This window comes from Eurytemora carolleeae, unplaced genomic scaffold (assembly GCF_000591075.1).
Source record: "Eurytemora carolleeae unplaced genomic scaffold, Eaff_2.0 scaffold22, whole genome shotgun sequence".
In the NCBI taxonomy this organism is placed as follows: Eukaryota; Metazoa; Arthropoda; class Copepoda; order Calanoida; family Temoridae; genus Eurytemora; species Eurytemora carolleeae.
The window spans coordinates 254,480-271,700 of record NW_019396028.1 but is presented as its reverse complement, the minus strand read 5'-3'; the positions used below and the strand labels follow the sequence as shown (position 1 = coordinate 271,700).

Below are 17,221 nucleotides of genomic sequence, written 5' to 3'. Positions count from 1 at the left end.
AACCCCCTCACACCAGTCTAAAAGTTGCATGATCCGTGCCAATACCAACACGTACAGTATATACTGTCCAGTCTGGCTACACAGTGAGTCGACCCAGCACGTTTTATGCAACAAATGCAGCCTGTCTAGATCACAGTACCATGGAAACCATAGAATTCAATGATCTGAGTCCCAGTCCCCCCCCCTTAAAGGGAGTGTTCGCAAAAATGAAAGGGGGTGTAGGCTTAATACTATAAAAAGCGCTTTTGATCGCTACTAATCTTACTTCTATCTGTTGCGTCTTTAAGGAGAAAATTGTTAAAAACGACTAATACCGAAGAAAGTAGTGTCCATACAAATTCAGAAAGATGCAACATACGACTTAGATCGTAAAAAAATCTATTTAATTTCAAACAAATCATTCAGATATTACAATCTATGGTCATCGATTATCTTTCGCCACATTTGTTGATTTTTCATAATATGTTTTGATTTTATTTTTAAAAATAATATTTAGCGTACAACTTGTTTTCGAACATTCCTGGAAAATATGAAAATGTCGTCTTCATTACCAATAATCCTCGAAACAGGAATAAATGTTTTTAAAAGTAATTCTCAGATCATAACAATTAAAACATATTATGAAATATCAACTATACACAAATGTGGCGAAAGATAATCGATGACTATAGGTTGTAATATCTTAATGATTTGTTCGAAATTAAATTGATTTTTTTACGGTTTAAGTCGTATGTTGCATCTTTCTCAATTTGTATGGGCACTACGTTCTTCGGTATCAGTCGTTTTTAACAATTATCTCCTTATAGACGCAACAGATAGAAGTAAGATTAGTAGTTATCAAAAGCGCTTTTTTATCGCATTAAGCCTATACCCCCTTTCATTTTTCGCGAAAACTCCCTTTAAACACACTTCTGGTTGTGAGTCTAAGGATCAACTATTAATCTCCATCCTTCATTACATGGATCAAGCATTGATCCTCAAAATAAGGGCTTACATTGGAAATCGAAATCAAGTGTTCAAGATTAAAGTTCCGCCCTCTGTTTTATCTAACAATTTAAATTTACATTTTAGTGACATTCATTTTTAGAAGGAAGTGTGTTTTCCAGAGAGATGATTTTAATCAGTTTAAAGTATGCTAGGAAGAAATCTTATAAATGAGATAATGTAAACAGTTGAAGTTTATTTTATCAATGAGTTTATTATAGTTAAGTAATATTTACTATTAATCTAAATTATCTTTCTTTAGTGAGAAATATTTGTGATTTTTATGAAGCCTCGACTTTTTAAACTTTGTTTATCGTCCAATTCTGAACTCCGACAACATTAATCCATTTTCAGGTCTAATTTTAAATGTTTTGTTCGAGTGGGAAATCTCTATCCACCAAGTGAAATAATAAAACGGATATTTACAGAGCAAAATGAAAAACTAAAAATAATTTACCAATCATGAATCAAAATCTTAACCTGTCAGTTTGGATTTTACTAAGCATCAAGGTTACACAAGTTTAATTATACACCCCCTCCACCCCCTGGGTCCTTTCACATACCGCCGCTTGGCCCGTTCTCTTAAGCCTGGATAAACAAGAACTTCTCTCTGCTGTTCCAGTCGGATCGCTTCACGTCGGTCGAAAGGGTGCAATTTGAACAATTTAAATTGTCCATTTAAACCCAATGAAACAAATTTTTATCTTTATTTGAATAATCCTGACCAGGTTCAAACATTTATTAAAATATTTTTTATACATAAACAATAAACAATATATTCAGTTGTAAAACTCATAAAATAGACCAGAAACAGTTATCATCAAAAACATTAAAATTATGGGTTTTAAATATTTCATTCGTATTTGATAATATTAAAACAAATTTAGTTGTAAACTTGTTTAGTGTTGCTTAAATAACTAATGAAATGGAATGCCCGCGATATATTAATATTAGCTTGAATTATTCCCAGAACATGTTGATATAATAAAAAAGGGTATGCTTAAAAACAGAAAACAAAGAAGACATTTCCCAAATCCTCGTCTGACTAAACTTTATCACAGATGACCTCTACAATGGATGGTTCCATTAGTATAGGAGGTTGTTCGAGACTGCGTAGTAGAGCTGAGGACATTATCTCATCCAGAAGATGATAAACAACCGCCTAAAATATACATAAATTACTTACTAGCCTACAAAGAATGAGACTTCAGAGACGACTGTACGTAATTAATACTGTCTGTTTTCTTATATTCATGATTGTGTACAACTGTTAAATTGGTTATTTCTTTGTATTTTAATAAATAAGCCACTAAAAGACAAAATTCAAGACAAATTCTCCTTTATCTTTCTATGTACTTGTCATTTCCTTGAACATCTTTCCGTCCTTCCCTCGAAGAATATCCTTGTCATTTTTTCTGTCCCTATTCCCACACTTTCATTGGTTTCCGCGTTTTCATGCCCTTCTCCTTGTCTTTTCTCAGACCTATCCCTGGTCTTCTTCGCGTCAATCTCCCTTCCTTCCCCTTTCCTTCTCCATGTCTAATGTCCATGTCTATATCTTCTCATTCATTACCTTTCTTTCAGTATTTTCCTTGAAAACAAATCTTTCCTGTTCTTCTCCTCGTACTTTCTTGTCCTTCTCCTCCTACTTTCCTCTCCTTCTCCTCGTACTTTCCTGCCCTTCTCCTAGTACTTTCCTGTCCGTCTCCTCGTACTTTCCTATCCTTCTCCTAGTACTTTCTTGTCCTTCTCCTCGTACTTTCCTGTCCTTCTCCTCGTACTTTCCTGTCCTTCTCCTCGTACTTTCCTCTCCTCCTCGTACTTTCCTGTTCTCGTACTTTCTCTGTCCTTGTCCTGCCCATACCTTCTCCCCGTGTGTTTACCTCGTCTTCGACAAATCTCCACAAGTATAGCTGGAGATAATGACAATCCACCTGGATCTGCTGTAAACCAAACCGAGCAAACGTTTTCAATCTGAACATATTTATTTTTAATATCATCAACCAACGAAATTTTAAAAACATGAAGTCACACAAAACCAATGGTGAATACTATCAAGAATTACCACCTTCTCTAACAAATTTTTTTAAATATTTCGATAAAAAACTGAAAAGTGAGATTTTGAATTTCAAACCAGTTTCCTGTTTTGAAACCTTTTCATCCAGAATTCGATTATTTTACGTCACTTCCGCCCCCCTCCCTCCCAGTTAAAGGTCAGCAAGTAAACAACAAACCTGACGCACTCCAGCAGAGTTTTAAGTCCTAGTTTTATTATACAGGTCAGAACAGATATTTTGGCAGGACGGACTGCTGTGAAGAAATCTATTCTTTCAGAGAAGAGTTTCTGAATATTGGTCGCTAGACTCGACTCCATATTCCTTCCAGTTCCATAGCTGGAGAAAACAGATCTAGATCTAGCTCCAGTTCTCCTAAACATTTGTCAAGTTTATCTACAGTCTACACAATCTAGTAGAACTGATACCAATTGAAACTACAAGTTACCAATAATAGCTGGAACCTTGAACTATCTTCTATGGTACAACCTGAAACTATATTCTAAGCTGGAACCTTGAACTATCTTCCATGGTACAACCTGAAACTATATTCTAAGCTGAAACCTTGAACTATCTTCTATGCTACTACCTGAAACTATATTATAAGCTGGAACCTTGAACTATCTTATATGCTACAATCTGAAACTATATTCTAAGCTGGAACCTTGAACAATCTTCTATGCTACTATCTGAAACTATATTCAAAGCTGGAACCTTGAACTATCTTCTATGCTACTATCTGAAACTATAATCTAAGCTGGAACCTTGAACTATCTTCTATGCTACTATCTGAAACTATATTCTAAGCTGGAATCTTTAACTTATTATTATTATTATTACCAATCAACCTACAGGGTTATCACAAAGGATAAGACTGCAATGACGACCTGAATTTCATGCAATATGACGATCTAAAGATTGCAATTGATGTTTCCCCTTAAATATAGTCTTTCAGTGGTATATTTAATGATTTGGTCTAAAAATAAACATGTTTACGATTGCATGGGACTCATTCACCCATCAGTCGTCTTCAGTCTCATCCTTTGTGGGAAACCCTATATATGCTAAGCATCTCGAACCAAGATACTAATGCAAGGAAAGTTAATTACGGTCGCGTATACTCTGCGTAGTGCGTACATATTGAAACCAGTTCCCTCTGGGCGGACTTTGTAGACAAGAATAGATGCATCAATGTTCGTTTAGTATCCGAGGAGGTTAAAAGAATTTAATTTTGATAATTTTCAAAATTCACATAATAGATTCCTATGACCAGAATATTTTATAGATTATTTTTGTGAAAATGGATTCCATGTCAGGCCGGCTGTGACATCCGTCTTGTGTTTACTTTTCCGCCCAAAGACAGTACACTGCAGTACAAAAAATGCGTACGCCTCTGAAATAACTTTAGTACTTGCCTGGAATTATCTTTAGACAAAAAACCGTGAAATATCTAATTAGTTGGTACATCGAGCTGTTCATTTTAACTTAATGTCTTAATTTGCATTTGGAATTGTCATCTAAGCTAGTAGATATTGTGTGTAAGCTATTACCTTGAACTATCTGATGATCTTGCTTTCTTCTGACCGTCCTCATATAGCTGGCCTACTTGGGTGTCTGAATAAATAAAAGACTTTACATTAATAATTCTACATTAGACAATCCCTAGATATCTGACCTATTAGAGTTACGTCCTCCACTATCCTCTTCATAACAGCTCTAACACTACGAGGTTCTACAGTACTCAACCAATCTCTGGCCTCCACGCTCTTCCTCAAGAGTAAAGATAGATCTCCGGATTCTACTTGAACATACCTGAACATGGACAATGGTCAATATGATCTTGTAAATAAAAAAAAATGCTAAAGAAAACAAATTAAATACGTTTACTGCTACAAAGAATTATGCTTTTACTGATTAAAATCATGTTTAAGGGGTGGGTCTTTGGCTATGACAAGAAAAACATCTGGGACGGTTCAGCTAAGAGATCCAAAAAGGAGCAAGTTTAAGAAAATCAGACTTTCGGGAAACCAGGAAATAAGTAACCTGAATTAAAAAAGTCTTTATGCTGATAGATACCGTCATAATTTCGTAAATATTTGTTCTTTAGAGAATCGTGTTTAATCCTTAAGTTCAGAAAACTCAGGTATACCCAAAATAATAAGAAGAATCGTTAAATGAATGTATCTGAAAATGAATATAACCTGTCAAGTAGGTTCTGAGCTGTTGTAGCCAGAGCTAAACTGACAGGAGATATATTCGGTAAATCAGCAATCAGAAACTCATCCTTAAATTATATAAAAATATAAATAAGACATTTTTTTACAGATACTTCAATAAAATGAATAATCTCTTAAAATAATAATTAAAATGATAAGGTTAAGGGGGGAATTATTTTCATGTATAAGCGAAAAATCCATTTAAATGTTTGATATGTTTTAAACTTTGTCAAAGTTTTGAAGTGACCTGTTACAATTAGAATTTGTTCCCAAGGTTGGGAAAATTTATGAAATTAATAAAAATACGATACTGAAATCAACCTGTGTATAGAATGAAAGGTATGATACTGTGGATAAATGAACCTGTGTATAGAATGAAAGGTATGATACTGTAGATAAATGAACCTGTGTATAGGATGAAAGGTATGATACTGTAGATAAATGAACCTGTGTATAGGATGAAAGGTATGATACTGTGGATAAATGAACCTGTGTATAGAATGAAAGGTATGATACTGTGGATAAGTGAACCTGTGTATAGAATGAAAGGTATGATACTGTGGATAAGTGAACCTGTGTATAGGATGAAAGGTATGATACTGTGGATAAATGAACCTGTGTATAGAATGAAAGTTATGATACTGTGGATAAGTGAACCCGTGTATAGAATGAAAGGTATGATACTGTAGATAAATGAACCTGTGTATAGGATGAAAGGTATGATACTGTAGATAAATGAACCTATGTATAGGATGAAAGGTATGATACTGTAGTGATAAATGAACCTGTGTATAGGATGAAAGGTATGATACTGTGGATAAATGAACCTGTGTATAGGATGAAAAGTACGATACTGTGGATAAATGAACCTATGTATAGGATGAAAGGTATGATACTGTAGATAAATGAACCTATGTATAGGATGAAAGGTATGATACTGTAGTTAAATGAACCTGTGTATAGGATGAAAGGTATGATACTGTAGATAAATGAAGATCAAGACAGGTTCTGGAGAGAAGTAGTAGAAGACCAGGAGGTACTGATACATCTCCTAAAAATCCCAAAAACCAAATTATAAAAATCGAAAAATCGAAAAAACAACACATTTAGTTTTCAATTATAAATTAAATTGGCTTTTGCGGGAGATCATTAACGTTGGGAATAAAATTACAATAACTAGTCTTCATAAACGCAGCATTCATTTATAAACCTAATAATAATAAAAGCATCATTTCTGAATAAAACACTAAGAGTAAAGAAGAAAACAATAATTTTATTATTGAAGAATACAAAGAAAAAACAACTAATTTTTGAAATCTTCGGTGATTTCCAGTATTTGATGAATAGCCTACCAGTAAACTTGTTGCATGCATCCCTTGTAAACCAGAACTGATTAAAGAGAACAGAATGTAGAACTAGCTCCTTACTAAACCTAGATCTAAACCCGGGTTTAACACTGTACGCTAACTCGGGGTCTAGGAACCTGAAATAAAAAAAACTTCAGATTACAGCGATGGATTAATATTAATTATTTATTATCGGTATTTCCCGAATAAAAAATAAACCATTCAATTCAAAAGGTTCCATTAAGGATATCGAGTTATGAGCTAAAGTGGAAAGTGTGTGGGAGGGGGGCAATTTAAAAAAAGTACATAATTAAATTCTTACATTTTTAAAACTTTAAAAATCAAATCTGCATTTACGCCAAAAACATTATCATTGGGTTGCGGTCGTTAAGAATATATAAACTCTCTAGGTTACGTTTTAGATATTCTCATAGATTAAAATTTACAAATATATTTTAAGGACATTATTTACCATGCCCAGAAAATCCCATTTTTTTTAACTTTTCGACTTAAAACGTTATGTTAATGGATCTAATGATAATATTACTGATATAATAAACATATTTTGCACTGATTAAAATCTCATGAAATGTCATGTATATATTTGTAAGATTCTTTTATTTAATAAACATAATAATAATATGCAAACCTTTTTAGTCCCTTGAGAGCTGATTTTATAGAATCCACTATCCCTGAGAGTAAACTATTTGCAAGCTCTGAGAGTGGGGGTGTGGGGCTCTCGCCCCCATTTCGTCGGGGGGCAGCGATCACTTGTCTCACAGCAAGTAGGTTTTCTTGTAAGGAATTTTCAAGGCCCCTAAAATGCGAGTTCAAAAATTATATTTTCGGAAAAATCAAATACTTTTTTACGATACAAGGAAAAGCATCAAATCAATTAATTTAATTAATTTCTAATATGCAAAATGGAATCCTACCTTGCTATCGAGTTCACAAAAGAAGATGTTATATTTAAAACAACATCTAGAGCAGCAGTTCCTAGATTCAAACCTGGAAACATCAGCTCATTATTATCATCATTTTCATTATTTTCATTTTTTCATTTTTATCATCATTAGTATCAATATTATCAATATTATTATCATTATTATTATCATTGTGATTTTTATAATTTTTATTATTATTATTATCATCATTATAATTATAATGATTTTTCATTATTATTATCATTATTTATCATTATTTATCATTATTATCATGTGGGGTGGGGTGGAGAGTGTGTGACTCCAGTTCTCGTGTTCACACTTGTCCACGGCCATTAACTGGATTGGTGTCCAGACTGGTGTTCACGGGTTTGTTTCAAAAACAACTGCAGCCGACATATGGTTAAGCAGTTATGACCACCTGACGGATGTAAGAGGACAGAGGGGCGGCTGTCAAATACTCTCGCAGCGATAGGGTGCATGCGTTCTACTCAAAAAGAAAGAAGCTTTAAGTGAATGATGATGAAGAGAGGAATGGTGGACAAGCAGGGAGAGTCTATGGTTGCCAGCTATAGGTACCTGGGGGTATCCAATCCGGGCTTACAGATGTTACGGAGCAATGAGTGTGATGTTTCCTATCAGTATGGCACCCGGGCCTCATTCCAGTATATCAGAAGGATTCCTGCACTCTATATTCTCAGGTCTAAGAAGAATCTTAGGCAGCTGGAATCTTGTCAACCCTCTTCTCAGTTTGAATGAAGCGTGGATGGATGAATGTGCTGCCAGATTACAACCCCTGGTAGATCAATATAAAAACCCAGACAACACCAAACTTTCGCAATAGAAAAAATTCCGAGATTTGATCGTAACAACCCGATCATGTCCTGGGAACAAAAAATCTCTTATTATTATCATTACCTGCATCATTATTATCATTATTATTATTATTGTTGACCTGGAATAGTTCTGCCAGCAGCTAGAAGCTTCTTATAGAATCTATCAATAGCTCGGACAAGAATTACAGTTTCTCCTTCCTAAATACAGAGGGAATACGTTTTAAATACTCAAACTTGTACATAACTGCACGCACCCTGTATAATGGACACGGTCAGAGGCGGTCAGTCCGAGCTAGCTATGGAGGCTTAGACCCCCCTCCCCTAAATCGGGGAAATCCATGATTTTCAGGGGTTTTTGGGTTCCAACAGGTGCTAAGCCCCCCCCCCCCCGAACAAATTCCTGAATACGCCCCTGGGTCACACGGTTTCAAACTATTCCATCTGCATGTTAGTGATTAATGTCGGCACAAGTTCAAACTAGAAACAAAATGAGAGTTTTAGATAGGATCGATTCAATGTAATTAGAAATAAAGATTAGAAAGGAAATCGTACAAAATCCAAAAAATACAAAATTATCTGGAAAAGTTGATTTAATTGTAGAATTTTTTCTCTCACCTCCTTCTCCAATGATAATCTCCTCTGAACCAGATCCATGTATTGATCCAGGTATTCTTGGATCCAGGACATCAGTTGCTGGTTGGAACCTGAACAGTTATAACAGGGGTATATAATTCCAGGTATTACACGAGGGGGGAGCAGAGTGATTTTTGACATCAAAAGACAAAATTTTCATCCATTTTAAAACTTTTTATCCCAAAATTCATTTATTTCCCCTATTTAGAAATTATTTCTAGGGGAAAAAAGAAGACTTTTCAAGTAAATATAATAATAATAAATAACAAGATCTGAAAGTGAACCCGACGGCGCACATGGAACCCCCAGACCGCCATCAGGGAGCAGCACATTAACATACGGCCTGCTCTCCATCCGGGCTAACGCACAATATTTAACGTCCGTTAACTAGTGATAGATAGCTGGTTATCGATTCTACATTTTTTCTTATTAATATTAATATAAAATAATAATAATTATCCTAATCCTACTGTGGAATTTAAATCATTCTGATTAAACTTTTAATGTTCAGGATTTCTGAAAATCTGGAGAAGAATGTTGGATCCATGTTATGAGTGTGAAGAAATGTATACGGAGAAAGAAGAAACTGAAGTTACAAATGAAAACTTAGACTTTTCCCAAAGATTCTAAAACTTTCCATTCATTAGCTTTATGCACAAATCAAATCTTCGCCACAGTTTAAGAATTTTGATATTTGATTTTATGTTTGCAAAGCCATGAGAATGTAAATTGTGATCTTTTTATATCAATTCTTTATCTTATTCAGAATTTTTCGGAAAGAATAAAATTACTTAAAAAACTATAAATGTCGTCCTTTTCAGACGAAGAATGGGTTGATTTGAAATAGTAACCCCCTAAGTAGTCTCCAGGTCTCAGTCTTTTACGAGGTTTACAAAACATCGTTTAAAGCAATTTCCAGTTTTTACAAAAAAAGGACTCGAGTTAACTCAAATAGAACATTCTTTCAGACTCGCCAAGACTCTGATGAAGCATAAGATATCTCCTCGAAAACTGTAACTCATATTAAACTCCAGCCCGAGCAACTTTGTAAGTGTGTTTTTATATAATAGAACATTTCTACTTATCTGGTTTTCATTCTTGGAAAATTAAAGTTTATTTTTGAGACCTGGAGCAACATTTTGTAAATCAATAAAAATAAATATTTTGTTATCCTATTCTAATTAAATTTCATTTCAAAGTATGAGGAGTTGGCAATACCTACTTCAATAAAGCATATAGACTTATAAACCTCATGTATTAATGTGGTGCGCTGGTTATCAGGGAATACTCGCCCTGGATATGAGAGAACTTTTAAGTTTTTAAAGTCTGAAAAACGACGTTACGAGTACACCTACCTTCTGGATAATCTGTAAATACTGCGTTGAATGCTGATATGGTTGAAGATAGTTCTGCTAGGAATATATTGGAAGCATGATCAACAAATTCTAAACAATCCATCACAACAACACTCTCAGATACCTAAAATAGAACCGTTTACAAGTTAAGCAGGAAATTATTTTTCAACGGGTTGGAGAACATTCTTTTTTATTCAACTTATTGCTGTTATAAAAAACGTTTTCCAGAGAAACTTCAAATTGTTTAAATCAAGCTCTTCGATTATATAAATATATGTTAGATATAGCTGGTAAAACGGCTAGACCAAATTGGCTGAAATTTTTTGAGGGAAGCCGAGGGTGCCCGAGGGATGACCAATGCTATCTTTTTTTATGAAATTCCACGGGCAACACCAAGCACTTTATCTAATGCCAAGCGCGGTTAAATGGTAAGAGTAATTTTGACTGTGAACAATAACATAAACCTGGGCAGTGGCAATCCGGGTTCCCAAGTTAGTTCATAATATAATTAAGGGCAAAATAAAGGGGGTGTTTTACTGGTAATATTTACCCCTGTATTACCTTTGAGAGTTCCGGGTTGGTTATCATGGTGATCTGGTTTTCTAGCTCAGCTAAGGAACTTGTCAATTTAACAGCTTCGTGAGCCAGGTAGCTGTCAACCAAGCTGTCAGCAGGACTGCCCAACTGCTGTAACAGCTGGACTGCTTCGGAAAGCTGTTCTCCTGTACATTCAGGGTTCTAGAAGAAAAAATATCGATTTATTCCCATCCGTATTACAAATTTAAAGTTTATACAAAATTCTTCGGGGTGTATATTTTCTTGAAAAATCATCCCCCACTTCACAGATGTTAGGCATAAAACCAAATATTTTTTATTCACTTAAACGGGGTTTTAAAAATTGTTCTCGAGAAATCACCGCAGATTAATTTGGTTTAATTTTTATAAGTTGGCTAGAAAACGAAAAAATCTAAGCTAAATTTAATTAAAATTATATGTAAACCAAAAAAAATTCATTATTTATTTTTAGTGTTCAGTGTTCACCTTGAGCCTAAGCTGTAAATCATGATTCATCAGAGCTACAATCTCCTCACAATCTTCCTGTATACCAGAGAAACTAGGCATATCCCTAGAATACAATAATATTCAAGAAAACTACAATATATTACAATCCTCCTGTATACCAGAGAAACTAGGCATATCCCTAGAATACAATAATATTCAAGAAAACTACAATATATTACAATGCTCCTGGATACCAGAGAAACTAGGCATATCCCTAGAATACAATATATTATAATGCTCCTGGATTACCAGAGAAACTAGGCATATCCCTATAATACAATAATATTCAAGAAAACTACAACATATTACAATGCTCCTGTATACCAGAGAAATTAGGCATATCCCTAGAATACAATAATATTCAAGAAAACTACAATATATTACAATGCTCCTGGATACCAAAAGAACTAGGCATAACCCTAGGAAATAATAATAATCAAGAATAATGCATGGAGAAATATGAAAAAAGTAAAAATATCTTAAAGGGACAGTAAAGGAAAAATGAAAGGGGGTATAGGCTGAAAGCTAATCACTTTAGCTCTCGATCTCGACCCATGAAAGTCATATCTGATGTTCCTGTCTCGAGAAATTGATATAAAACTGTGTCAAATATATACGAAAATTAATATGTATACAATTTTGTATAAAAGTAGTAGGTTTAAACAGATCATATTCAGCAAATAAGCAACCAATCTGAAAACGATTATATCCCAGAGAAAGCTAATTGTAATTTAGGTTTACTTTTATAATTGTTGTTTCTATTTTCAATAGATTTCATTCATAATATTATTTTTACGTCCGTATTACTTGACCAGAAATTCCACCAATGGCAGTGCAGTAAAGTGGTCACGTGATACAGGCGGAGACACGTGACCAGTATACTGCTCTGCCATTGGTGATAGTTCTGGTCACGTGATTTAAGTTTCAGATTTTCAAAATTTTACATATATGAATTTTCGAATAATTTTAACACAGTTTTATATCAGTTTCTCGAGACAGGAACATCAGATAAAACTTTCATGGGTCGCGATCAAGAGCTAAAGTGATTAGCTTTCAGCCTATACCCCTTTTCATTTTTCCTTTACTGTCCCTTAAAGCGGATAGATTAGCACCTAGAAGAAAAAGTCGACACACATGAAAGTAAACATTTACAGAATTTTGATGAGAAACAAGGATTAGATTTAAATCAAATAATTTTAGTTAGGAATAAAGAGCATATACACATTGAACAGTTCTTGAAAGATTTAACCGTAGTTTTATCCTTTTTCATTTTTTTCCTTAGAAACTTAGACCTGTAATGCTCAAGAGCTGCACTAGCTTTGACCCAGTACTGTACAGCTTTCCTGTACTGCTCCTCCTTCAAGCACTCCTTGAGTTTGTCCGGTAGCTCCAGGACGAACTGGAGCTTCTGGAGGGTTGTGTGAGTAGCGGAGAGCTGAGCTACATCTTGTCTTCTAGTTCTTAGTTTATCAGAGATTTGGGAGGAAAAATTGGTAATACTACTCATACTTCCTTGAATAATAAAATATGAAATTTTACTTTTTAACATTTTACATTTTTATCTCATTTAATAACTCTTAGCCAAAAAAATCGTCAAAAACTAATAAAAGTTAATTTCAGATTAAATAAAATTCCAGGCAAATAAATCTTGTTTTTCTAACTTTAGATTTTAGAAGTTTATTGTCGGTCTATTTTTTTTCTTCATTGTTTGACAAAAATCTAAATTTTTCATTTTGCCTAATTAGTAATTACGATAAAAATCGAATTAAAGATTAGGATTTTAGAATTGTATAAATCCAGACTTCTCTCTAGCAAATCTTCTAAGCTTTATGGGAATTCTCTTTTCTAAATGTGTAATGTAATACCTGCCAACTGATCCATTTCCTCCTCCATGCTTTTAAAATCAACTCGCATTTTCCTTAACAAATTATTACTCTAAAGGGAGGGTTCATATAAATGAGACTTGGTACAGTCATTAACTACGTTATGAATCGATTGGCAATACTTTTTTTCTATCTTAGGTTTCTGTCTAATTCGAGTAAACAAATTGTTCCATAAACCCCTGTATGGCAGTTAAACCCCCAGATTTTATCTGGGGTAACTGCTTATAAGGTTGTACGATGTCAGCCACTTTTCAGAACATTTAAATCTACAAAAAAAATAATTTAAATCGAATCATAGCTTTTTATAGTTCAAATACTCTTTAACATTTGTAAACAACCAAGCGGCAATTTTCTTTTTTTCTTTAAAAGATAATCAAAATACCAAATTTAAACGATTTTAAAGGAACTGTAAAGGAAAAATTAAAGGGGGTATAGGATAAAACCTAAGCTCAGGCGTGAAACGATACATAAATAACATTTATCTGATGTTCCTGTCTCGAGAAATTGATATAAAACTGTGTCAAATATACGAAAATTCATATATATGCAATTTTGTATAAAAGTTGTAGTATTAAAACAGATGATTTCAATAATACGCAACCAATCTGAAAACGACGATATCCCACAGGAGCCTAAGAATCTCTGGTTTGCTCCTATTATAATTTTTAAATTTTTATTTTGCTTTTTTAATAGATATAATTGATAAAATAATTACATATATTCTGTATAGTCCGTATTACGTCAGCAGAACTTCAGCCAATGGCAGTGCAGTATCGTTGTTACGTGATACAGACGGAAATCACGTGACCAGTATACTGCACTGCCATTGGCTGAAGTTCTGGTGACGTAATACGGACTATAACGGACTATATGTAATAATATTATTAATTATATCTATTAAAAATGTAAAAAAAAATTAAAATAGGAGCAAACCTAAGATTCTTGGGTTCCTATGGGATATCGTCGTTTTTAGGTTGGTTGCGTATTTGTTGAATATGATCTGTTTAATATTACAACTTTTATACAAAATTGCATGTATATGAATTTTTGTATACATTTTTTATTTTATATAAATTTCTCGAGACAGAAACATCAGATAGATGTCTTACAGGTATCGTTCAACTCCCGAGATTCTCAGATTTAAGCCCCCCCTTTAATTTTTCCTTTACAGTCCCTTTAACACAATTTAACATGAATTTAACACCTCCCTGTTTGAGCCAAAACTTTATGATCCTGGAATATCTTGTATTCTTTTAAACATTCAATACAAATAACGAAATACTTAAGATTATTTCTATTTCTCGTAATAATTTATGACAAAAACTTTTCTTATTATCTATTCACTCGATTACCTGATTGTCTCCGTAGCAGCGATAAACTTATTGTAATTCTCGTAAACCAAGGTCTGCATATCAGAGTCTAATCCCTGAACAATAACTTGAAATGTAGTTTTAAAAATATCCCCCTCATAACCCTTCCATGTCTTTAAAAAAAATTCCAATCATTAAAATTTGATCTTGTGCAAAATGTTATCTTTTAAGGTTAAAAATTGATTGGACAAAAAATGTAACAAGGTCATCGTCAAGGGTTATGTATTTTCTTGAAAAATCCCCCTCAAATAGATAAAGCCGGCAGCCATCAGCATTCAGCAAATTGGAAAGTTTTTCTCTTGCAGAATTAAGAAAAGTCTTTGATTTTAAAGTCAAATAAAAAAAATTTTTGGGTAAAAATGTTAAAATATTCCCCAGAGGAGAAGGGAAGGGGGATTTTAAAAATATATATACCCCTGGGGCCGAATTTAAAGAATTTTGGCCGCAACTTAAATTTAAGCCGCAGCTCAAATATGGTTGGTTCCACTTAAAATTGTATTAAATTTTTCAAGATTTAAACCGTTTTTGGGGGTTTTGAGACGCGGCTTAAATTCATTAAATTCGGACGCTGGTTACCTTGATCTGTGAAACAATCTCCTTCTCCTGGTTCATGAGCTGGGATAAACTGGCCTCCTTCACCAGTTTATTAACGAACAGATCAGGATCAAAACCTTGACAAGGAAATATCAACTTTTTAGATATACCAATCTTGATCAATAACAACTATTTTACAATTTTTATTCTAAATTCATGTTAAGTTGAATTCTGAACATTTTTAGATTATAAAAATCATAAGACTAAATGAGGAAGAAATATTTGATAACCTCCAAAAAAAGAGGTTGTGAGAATATTTGCCCCCAATTAAAAAAAAGACAAAGGAAAAGGAAAGTTACATATATGTTGTTATCATTAAAATAACTGGTGGTGTATTGTTAGTACTAAAAAATTAACAGATATGTTTAGTGCTATACACTGATATTTTTTTAACTTGCATATTCTACGTTGGCAGAGTTACAAAGAAGAATCACGAAAGTAGCATTTTAGACGTACGTAACAATCCCTTTGGAAGAAAGTTCTGAAATTAAACTAATATTTTACATACCCGGTCCATTTATATCTAAAGGGTTGGTTTGTATTGGAGTATGCAGTTTACGCATGTGCTGAGAAGGTCGTCTCACATTCATATTCATCTTTCCTTCCGACTCAACCTTGGTCATACATTTCATATTCATCTTTCCTTCAGACTCAACCTTGGTCATACATTCCATATTCATCTTCCTTCCAACTCAACCTTGGTCATACATTTCATATTCATCTTTCCTTCCAACTCAACCTTGGTCATACATTTCATATTCATCTTTCTTTCAGACTCAACCTTGGTCATACATTTCATATTCATCTTTCCTTCCGACTCAACCTTGGTCATTCATTTTTTTTTATAACTTTTTTAAATGAAAAAGTAACTTGGAACACATTATGGGTTATCTTTAATAATTGGTCAATAAAGAATTTTAGGAGGAAAAATACAGAAGAAAATCGGGAAAAAGGAATCATTTTTGGTAATTATTTTTAATGAGATAATTCGTTTTTTAAGGAAATTATAGCGAAAGATGTAAAAACTAGAAAAAGAAATAAAATTATGAAGTATACATCAAGGAAAGTAAAGAAACATATTTTTAAGTAATCTTGAAATATTCGGGCAAAATCAAAGAATAAAATCACGCATATAAAAATAAAAGTATCTCACCGAACTATTATCTGAACTCAGACCGTAAAACTTGGAGAGTTTAGTTCTATTCTTCGAACCCTCCCCCTCCCCTCCCCTCCTACTCTTTTCATCTTCTTCTCGCATTTTGTTATATCTGAAAAAAATAAAATTATATTGATTTAATAATACAGAGCGTCCATATCATAATATTAGATTATCTCCGAGCTTTAACGTCAAAACAAACACATAATACTCGAAAAACCTAGCATTTTTTGAAAGAATATTTTTATATTAGCTTTATTTTATTTTCCAAAATGATTCAATCCTTAAATTTTCTAATTAGTCCATAAAATCGTTATTTTACACCCATTGACGATCAAACATGATGTGGGACACCCTGTATAATATGAATATATATAGAAATACTGGGTGTTCCATATAATTTTCTGCAATCTTTCACACGAATTTTCATATCTTAATGGACACTTAAGCAGAATGGAAATCGGTTGTTTAAAATTGTTAGACAAAAAAGTAAAACATAAACATTTTCAATAATTACTTTTGGGTTAGAAAAAACAACAACATATTACCATAGTTTTAACCGTCTCTATTTTAGTTTCATTGTGTTTAGAGAATGTTTAAGTATTGAGTTATGTTCAAGAATTGTAGAGTATGTTTATATACAGTCAGCTGATTTACACAGGTATACGTAAAGAAAGAGAGAGTATATACAGGGTGTCCCACGAAACATGAAATTTAATAAATCGTTATTTTTAGTTTAAAAAATTGTTTGCTTCATTATCTTTTTCTTTGATATCAATTTTAATTTAAAA

At 33.3% G+C, this 17,221-nt stretch overlaps 1 protein-coding gene across 1 annotated transcript; it reads right to left on the bottom strand.

Annotated features, from left to right (window-relative positions):
• Positions 1-1,889: 1,889 nt before the first annotated feature.
• On the bottom strand, positions 1,890-16,538 carry LOC111694869 (vacuolar protein sorting-associated protein 51 homolog). The gene is made up of 21 exons (XM_023463917.1): positions 16,428-16,538; positions 15,783-15,888; positions 15,257-15,351; positions 14,663-14,736; positions 13,293-13,345; positions 12,720-12,939; positions 11,407-11,491; positions 10,927-11,103; positions 10,366-10,489; positions 8,993-9,081; positions 8,497-8,575; positions 7,536-7,608; positions 7,250-7,417; positions 6,607-6,737; positions 6,208-6,305; positions 5,240-5,322; positions 4,714-4,850; positions 4,589-4,652; positions 3,219-3,413; positions 2,868-2,958; positions 1,890-2,146 (listed from the first exon to the last, which is right to left on the bottom strand). The coding sequence occupies exons 1-21, from the start codon at positions 16,530-16,532 to the stop codon at positions 2,030-2,032; spliced, it is 2,364 nt and encodes a 787-aa protein (XP_023319685.1). The 5' UTR covers positions 16,533-16,538; the 3' UTR covers positions 1,890-2,029.
• Positions 16,539-17,221: the final 683 nt, after the last annotated feature.

Excerpts from the sequence above, each read along its gene's own strand:
- LOC111694869 (XM_023463917.1), bottom strand. The coding sequence starts at position 16,532 with ATGCGAGAAGAAGATGAAAAGAGTAGGAGGGGAGGGGAGGGGGAGGGT. Across the intron at positions 13,346-14,662 it reads GCTGCTACGGAGACAATCAG|GAAAATGCGAGTTGATTTTA; the intron begins GTAATCGAGTGA and ends TAATTTGTTAAG. Across the intron at positions 8,576-8,992 it reads GATTATCATTGGAGAAGGAG|GAAGGAGAAACTGTAATTCT; the intron begins GTGAGAGAAAAA and ends CTCTGTATTTAG.